This window comes from Bactrocera latifrons, unplaced genomic scaffold, assembly GCF_001853355.1.
Source record: "Bactrocera latifrons isolate USDA-ARS-PBARC rearing strain unplaced genomic scaffold, ASM185335v1 scaffold_93, whole genome shotgun sequence".
Classification (NCBI taxonomy): Eukaryota; Metazoa; Arthropoda; class Insecta; order Diptera; family Tephritidae; genus Bactrocera; species Bactrocera latifrons.
In genome coordinates, this window is record NW_017537634.1 from 1,079,826 (window position 1) to 1,088,629 (window position 8,804).

Below are 8,804 nucleotides of genomic sequence, written 5' to 3' on the forward strand. Positions count from 1 at the left end.
TATATATCGCCTTCGTATGATTGGGACACTTTGAAGGGAAAAATGTTCTTTTTAGGTTTTGAAGAGATACCGACTTAGTTGTGGTCTTTAAAGTTTTGAAATCGGCTGTAAAATGTTCGTTAAATAGTTATAAAAGTTCTAGTAATTTGGGTAACATAAAAAAGATTGGGTGACTCGATTTCCCCGATTCGAAATATCGAAACATCTAAACTCTGCTCGAGTATATTATATTAAATGTACATATTTATATATATTTATTTCATTTCATTGAACATTTAAAGTCAATACGACAATCTTAGTTCATTAGAGGCATCTACGTGACTCTTGCTACTCAGTGGTCACTTCGAAATAAGCGATGAAAAATTGCCTAGTATCAGAATTTGACTATTTCACAAATAAAAAAAGAAATATCCCGTATTTCACCTTCTCATAAATCAACTGAAACAAAATTAAATTGTATTAAAAACTAATGTTGTGCTCAGGAAAAGTTTAGTAATCTGAATATCGCCAATTTTATATTAAAAATGGTTACAAAAGGATTAAAGTTGCCTTTAAAGTAAGCAACAGCTAATACATGACCACGCACAAATTCAGCATTTGATTTCGTCGTTTTCTTTGAATTAAACCATTTAATCAAGTAATCAAATTAAAAATGTACGTATGTATATATATCTAAAGGAAGATAGTGCTTAAATTATATAAATTAGATGGGGCTTCGAAACCTATTGTGTTAGTAATAAGTATTAATAAATTGGATAATACCCATTAGGAAATTATTATAAAACCTTAAATTCAATAAACATGTAATTAATAGTTAAAGAGTAAATGCCATGATCCAATCTAAATATTTTGCCAAATCCGCATATATGACATATCGATTGTCGGTGCATTTCTTGTGTTGCGCAGGTAGGGCGGCCGAAACTGTGCCACGCAACATCCAACGGCTGTTCCTTTCCAACAATAGTCCGGCGCCTGAATCGCCTGTACAAGGCCCGATAGCACTTCGAGTTATAGGTGAAGCGGTTTGTAAACCTGCGCAGAAAGTGCGATTAGAACTGAGACTGCGAATCTTTGGATTTGCCGCAAAACACACTTCGTTTGACACAATTGCTGCTTCGGTGACGTGTGGAATTGCGGCTTTAATGGGTTTGGTATCCATCAATGGAACACTCCCGTGGGTGTGCGAAAAACCCCAACCTACAACAAAGCCACGCTCCCCAACTATATTCTCAAGTTGGCTGTCACCGCTCCATAAGCAAGCAGGAAGAATATAATTGTTGAACCTGTTGAAACTTCAAATAGCAAATTTGCTGTTTTGAATATCTCTAATACTCACCGCACTTGAATCTTCAACACCAACACCGCTATGTCCGCATCATAAGTTCCCAATGTGGCATCATATTCGGGATGTAGGAAAATCTCACTCACTGGTGCTGCGATGGAGTGCTCCTCGTTCCAGTTTCGTAAATTGTGCCTCCCTAGAAATACTAGCACTTCATTGGCCTTGTGATGTTGCCTTTGGAAGTGGAAACAATGCGCCGAACTTATAACCACATGTGCGGACACCAAAGTGCCAGCGCACTGATAAGCAAGCGATGTCAAATTATTCACGTAAATTGCGGCCAGCCACGGCCATGCTCCGCGCGTCAATAATGGCTGTGGAGAAGTACCCAACGAAGAGTTGAAGCCGCCTAATTCCGTGCTAGTTACAATGCGGATGGGCGCGTTAGACAATAGAGTAGGAAGTTCATCGCTAGATATTACTAACGGGGTGCTGGACCTGTCATTGTGACTACTTGCTGTAGTAGCTTCAGTACCTGCTGCATATCTGCCGGATTTTTGGTAGGATCGCTGTATACTTGTGGCAAGGGTTGGAGCCTTAGCATTGTCAGTTTTTGCTGCTATTGCGGTCAAAGGTGACATCGATGCTCTTTTATGCAAATGTAGCTTGGTTTTCCCGCATATGCTGTTTAGTGTCATGTGTTTTAGCTCACTGAAATTCATAAATATACATACTATACAACATATTTTATAATAAGTGAAGAACATCGTTGGGAAAAAAATTCAATTACTGAAACTATAGTTCACGATACCCAGCATTACGGATGATACTAATTACAGAAAATTTTGTGTCTTGGAATGGACTAATATAATGTCAAATATGGAATAAAAACGATGGTCGCTTGAATTACACCAGACAAGTATTAAAACGTCGTTTCTAAGACTGGCTTCTACTGATCTTATCTAACTAATCTAACAATTCTAGTCCTATAAATTTTATAGTCTTCAGACAACTGCTTCGTCACATATAACATGTTGAGAGACGTAAGACTAGATATTTGTAGAAAAATGGTTAAAAAGAAGTTTAGGGAGTCAATAAAACACTACTTTTCACTGAAATAATTTTTATTTTCTTTTTTGAACTCTGTGCCAGGCGAAGCAACAAGGGTTTTACTAACAGTTCCTCTAAGACTGATAGGTTCATCCGGCTTGGACATCGAAGAATATGAACTTGGTTGAATCGGTTGAAGAAGAAGACATTAAAAACTTAACAAAATGTTGTAGATGACCGGAAAATTTGATATTATAAATTAACGGCTGCGCGAACTCAAACTCAATTCAAATTCTGCCTTCCTGTGACCTTTTCCTAATCTCAAGTATCAAGAGAATGCTTGCTGAGAAGAAAAATACTACAGAGTGGGCCTACAATTGGGAAGTCACAACCGAAAAACTTCTTACGGCACTTATTTTTATAATTCAATAAATGTCCAGGCTGAACCCTTTTAAAATTGCGAAAACTTACATTTCTCCATGTATGATTGGCAAGTGTTCCGCACTGAATTTCGTATCGGTTGACAAGAAGGCAATGTCATCATCGTCTTCCTCTTCGTCCTCCATCAGCGTAGCAGAGAATTGTGCGTGTTCCGGCAGTGTGTCTGACGGCTCATCATCGCCGATGAAAGTAAATTTTCTTGTGTGCTCCAGCTGAATTTGTGTGACGAATATGCTAAGATCTGCAAGCAACAATTTACATTACACCGGTTGAGTTTTGCTTTTACAACTATAAAACAATTTTCAGAAGCAATGAATTTAATTAACAATGCATTAAATACTATACACTTATTGCCTTGTGTAACTATAAATATGCCTGCAAATTCACCTGATTGACCTACACAAATGACATGGTTGTTTGCGGTTACGTGCAGCAACTTCGGTGGAAAATGTGTTTTGGGAAATTTGATTTTATACAGGACCGGGACATTGCTGTTAAACTGGCCGCGCGAAAGCAATTCAATTTCGCCTAGGTAACTCTACAAATACAGTGTTAAACATTATTATAAAGAATACGAGTATTAATATGAAATGTATATGCATATAGCATCGTGGGTGCGCACCGTCGTTGGCTTTCCACGCATGGAGAGTGTCACTTTAATTTGCAAAGCTTCCGCGAAGTCCGTATTACGTACAGAGAGAATGCCATACCACTCCGTGCCATCGAAGCGATATTGAAAGATTTTCGGGCACGGGCTGATGGGTATGCTTTGAGTAAAAATTCGATTTATTTGTTGCAGAATTACGATGAGGATGGCGGTGAAGTGGAGACGCATTCCGTATTAATTTATTTGCATTGCTTTTGTATTTGTGTGTGTGGTTTTGTGCATCGAAAAAGTGCTTTGCATAATAGCGAGCGGTTAACCGATATTAAACAACTTTTTTACACAGACATGTACTTCTGAAATAATTGACTTTTATTGCCGCACAATAATTTTTCAGTATCCCAATAGTTAAACTTTTGATATTATTATTTTGTAATGATTTTTTCTGCATTGACATTTAGTGAGGATATCAACACCTTCGCCCTAACCTTTAAGTGACATTTATTACATATTTAGTTCTCAAGCGAAGTGTTTTTACTTTTTCACCAGTTTCTTGCAAGTTTTTCTCCGCTCTTCTCTGTTTCGATTGCTTTTGTTGCTAAGGTTATGACATATATTTTGAGCATTAATCATGTATTAAAACTGAGTAATTTCAATGAGTAAGGAGAATGGCAAATATGTGAATGCTGATGAAATTCAGTTGAAACTTCAGGGGCAATGCGATTTGACAATGAGATCGGAGTTAACAGTTGATTAGCATTAAAAATATTGAAGTATTTAATCCACCTTAAATCAGTATAATAAGCCATTTATTGTTTTTTCTTTTATTTTTCAATCATTATCATACTACTTTGCAGCACTTTTCGTGAAATGGAAGTAACTTTGTATAACCAGTCCTATTCCAAAGAAGGATAGAACAAAGTAGTTAAAACATTTTTATTAGGAAAAAGTAATAAGGTTTTCCAAATAAAAGAACATAAGTCAAAAAACATTAAATGTGATTTTTCTTCAATTGTACAAGGCATTGGGTTGACTATTTAGAAATATAAGAAAGTAGTTGCAGTAAAACTCAAAAATATTTTTATTTTTATTTTCATGGGAATATGGAAAAACTTTTCACTAAATTGGCGGTGCTCTTAACCTTTTTAGGCTCATGCTTTCATTTCATTTATAATTTCCGGGTACTTTTTTGTCACAATATATGTAAGTACCAAAAGTATGAGCCGTAAGAGGTTTCACCTAAATTATGTTAGTTTGCTAGTTCCCCTCCAGATGTAATACACTTTTTGAGATGGCATTCCGCTTCTTCAGAGAATTATGATTTATAGAACGGGTTTCAGTTTGAACAAGAAAAAATTACACGGATCCAAATAGAACATCTTATTGACTGTCTATCCCTCTGGAATAAATTCATTCGCACCAAGTCACGAACAGCGAAAAAAACAATGAGCGTTACTTAGAGTTTTAAGCGGCCTTGGCGTGGTTTTTTTTAGTTTCGGCTCGTTTTTCGCTCCATTCCGATTATTGTAGACTTCTTTGCATGTCAAACTCTTAAATTCATATCTCAGCGGCAGTTATAATGCTCTTCATAAATGTGGGATGGAAACTCGCACGATTAAGCATGCCCAAAGAGACGAGTTTACGGTAAAAAATTCAGCTTTATTGGAACTAAAGGAGCAATAACGCGTTCCATACCCAAAATATCCATCAAAACCATTAGAACAGATTCGGGAGAGATGTCGAGCTCTCTTGCAATTTCTCTGTTCGATCTTTGTATTAATTTTGAAAATTGCAACGCACTACTGAGGTGTTCCAACTTGAGCAGTTGCTCCAAACAAACTGGTTGACAGATTGCGCTCATATTTGCTATAGAAATTAAGGACAGTGATACAAGCTTCGCAATATACATTTTTATAAATATAATAAACACCCGGGGAATTTAATTACAATTTCCGTTTGTTTTCCTGTCACTATTTAACTGTTGGGAATTGGTATGCTCTCCACCTGATTTCACCCATTTTCACGGCAAAATAAAAGGTAATAAAATGTGATGTTTCCACTATATTTTGTTGAGCTTTATTGATTCATGAGATCGGTATATTACTGAAGTTTACTGAAGTTTGCCTATATGGTTATCTTAAATTTGTACATTCATTTGGATTGAGTTATGGCTCGTTATAGTTTTATATGCGATTTAGCACCGATTTGGGGCATATTATTACTTTTATTTGTCAGCTTTTTTGTACATATTTATGTATAATCTAAATTCGATTATTCGTAAATGCTAACTACAGATAAGTAGACATCAACTACCTATCTATTTTTATACCCTAAACAGGTTAAATTAAGTTTGCCGCAATGTTTGCAAACAAAAAAAAAAAAAAAAAGAAAACAGGGAGACTCTAAAACGTATATATCTAATAATCATCGTTTGTATTTGCAAGGGCTATATATCGATATTTGAACACTGAAAAAGATGGAGAAGGGAATTCACTCTAACTATATAGTAAGTATATTATATCTGTAAATATATAGTATACAAAATTATTAAATTTCATATGAAATTTCTTACCATTAATTTTTTTACGTTTGATGTTGCGCTTTTAGCACTTGTATTCGATCTTTTGTGCAGAAAACTTTGAGCTAATTAAAAAGATTGTGGAGTGGCAAGAAAAGCGAAATTCAGAATTGCTCTTTTTTTACTCTTATCAGATACTCATAGTAATATGTGTATACTAATGCACAGCTTGTTGCATGTTCATTCTCATATGAGGACATACATAGATACAATTAACAGTATGGCATTGAACGCCTTATCAGATTTAACACAACAATAATTCACAGTTATCTTTATCACTAAATAAAATCCGATGGAGAAAATTTCCAAACTTCTCCTGCGCAGGCGTGAGAAAATATCCCAACATGAGTATGTGTGCCGGAATATGTGTGAGAATTGTGTCTGTTAACTAAAATCTGTTGCTAAGCACTGCTGTTATCGATAAGCTGTTGACAAAGTCGCGCCCTTTTAATTGTGCTTGTCCTCGCTGCTGGCTTATGAGCAACACGATGTAACAAGCTTTGCAAAAACACGCTTTAATACTCACGCCGAGTACACTGCATGTAAGTACATAGTGTTTTTAGAAGGGAATATTGAGGATTGTAGCATTCAACAGGTTGTTGGTTGATTGCTTCACAGTAAATTGCTGAACAACAAGTTTTCTGTGTCGGAAATTGCAGCTGAAGCAATCGTGCATACTGTCAAGCCGAAACAGGAGTGTTTGTAAAAGCATATCTACATATGTATGTTCCAGCTTTGGTAGATTTATGTGTCCACAGATGGCTAGCCCAAGTACTTGCTTCACAAATAAGCGCCACTGGCGCGTAATCTGACAAGTGGTGGCGTAAAAGTAGAGTTCAAGCGGTACTCACATACAGAGTGCTTAAGTGCCAGCTGAAGAATGCTTGACAATGCGTGCTAGCAAGTGTTAGTGCATTGATTTATTGAATTCGCATTCCAAATCTGAAAGCTACGATTCTATTTAACTGTGGTTAAACTGAATGTTTGACCGGTTGGTGGTGCATGGAGAGTTCTATCTAAATGGCTGATGGCGCATGAGGTTTGTATTCTTTTAAAACAAACGGATTTTTGAAAAGGCCTTACAAAACACAAATAAAGTAGGTCCTTTGGTGTGTTATTATCTACGCCTTAGGAGCAAAAAACCTGCATCACTACTTCATAATCTCTGCCGCCTACAATTTTAATGTTGCAGTTTTCCAATTCCAATTCTGAGATTTAATTTCGAAAAAAATCAATTAAACATTCGGAAGAAGCTAACAAATTCTCAATATTCCTTAATCAGATCTGCCTTGAGATGCTGCGTAATGCTGATTCAGCATCAGTTATTGTAAGCTTTTGAAAATTATTAAATGTGTTATATTCAGCTTTGTTGGTATTTTTCCAATGAATGCAAACTAGGGTAGTTGTACAAAATTCAAGGACATCGGGCATGAAGAGATTAGTTGAGTTTTCCATTTGATCTGACGAATGGGCAAATCTATCAAAAAGGAAGCAAATAAATTTTCTCAAGCTCATATAAAGTTACAATATTTCTAAAAAGAATTAATAGTAAAAATATTTCAATTTAAATATTTCAATAAAAATGACAAATAATATAAGTGAACAAATATACCTCCGTTATCAGTATATCTGCCTGCATCACGGCGGTATTGAAGCTGTTATGGATTGGCAAAGAATTGAGACAAAAACAGCTCACCAAACGTTTCAAAGAAAAAACTATTGTTAGACGCAACACCTGGAACGTCCAACAATTCAAATCGGTTTGCGATTCTTGATAGCAGGGTGGATACAGAGAAGGATAAAGAGGAAACTGGAAATGCTGAAAAGAAAACACAAAAAGACAAAGATGAATCAACTGAGCGAAATACTACTCCCAAGCCTCCGCCAATAATACTGGCTAATGTTAATGATATTAAAGGTATGCTAAATTACATATCGAAAACTGTGTCCGAAGAAGATTTTACGTATGAGTCACAACGAGATGGTCAAATACGCGTTATGATTAAATCGGGGAGACTTATAGAAAGTTTATAACAACACTTAAGAAAGACGAGGTTTTATATCACACATATCAGTTGAAACAAGAGCGCTCTTTTAGAGTTGTAGTTAAAAATCTACATTTCTTTACACCAATTGACTCAATTAAAACTGAAATTGAAGAGTTAGGACATAGCGTAAGGAATATTAGCAATATTATTAGTCGCATTACTAAGCATCCATTAAATATATTTTTTAATGATCTCCGAACAACAACAATGCGGAAATATATAGTCTGAAATACTTAAGCAATGCAGTTATTAAAGTAGAGCCTCTCAGCAAAGTAACTGACATAGTACAATGCTTTCGATGTCAAGAATATGGACATACCAAGATGTATTGTACAAAGGCATTTAGATGCGTTAAATGTTCTATGTGCCATCCAACCACAGAGTGTCAGAAAGACAAGGATTTACATGGCAAATGTGTTAATTGCTTACAAGATCACGCTGCAAGTTATAAGGGCTGCAAAATTTATCAAGAATTAGTTGCAAAGCAGAATCCTAACAGTCATTTCTTTAGTCAGCAATCAAGTAAAGCTCCTCAGGAGCATAATGTCTCAACTTATTACAGGACAAATGATTTGAACAATAGGAGTAGCTGCCCAACTTATGCACAGATACTACGCGAAAATAGGAATTTGATTAACGAGGACTCTTTCGAAAGAATCGAAGCTTTATTAGCAAAACAGTTTGAATTAACAAACAAGTAAGGAAGCGATAAGTTCGGGTGTCACCGAACATTTTATACTCTCGCATGATAAAGTGATAATCGAGATTTCAGGCGTGGTTGTGAACCGATTTCACCCATAT

General features: G+C 35.8%; 1 protein-coding gene across 1 annotated transcript; it reads right to left on the bottom strand.

Moving 5' to 3' along the window:
• Positions 1 to 496: 496 nt before the first annotated feature.
• On the bottom strand, positions 497 to 3,908 carry LOC108977641 (serine protease gd). The gene is made up of 5 exons (XM_018947413.1): positions 3,396 to 3,908; positions 3,161 to 3,311; positions 2,804 to 3,014; positions 1,337 to 1,993; positions 497 to 1,283 (listed from the first exon to the last, which is right to left on the bottom strand). The coding sequence occupies exons 1-5, from the start codon at positions 3,606 to 3,608 to the stop codon at positions 815 to 817; spliced, it is 1,701 nt and encodes a 566-aa protein (XP_018802958.1). The 5' UTR covers positions 3,609 to 3,908; the 3' UTR covers positions 497 to 814.
• Positions 3,909 to 8,804: the final 4,896 nt, after the last annotated feature.

Coding starts and splice junctions, on each gene's coding strand:
- LOC108977641 (XM_018947413.1), bottom strand. CDS start 3,608: ATGCGTCTCCACTTCACCGCCATCCTCATCGTAATTCTGCAACAAATA. Junction 3,312..3,395: donor TGCGTGGAAAGCCAACGACG/GTGCGCACCCAC, acceptor CTGTATTTGTAG/AGTTACCTAGGCGAAATTGA. Junction 3,015..3,160: donor CATTTGTGTAGGTCAATCAG/GTGAATTTGCAG, acceptor TGTTGCTTGCAG/ATCTTAGCATATTCGTCACA.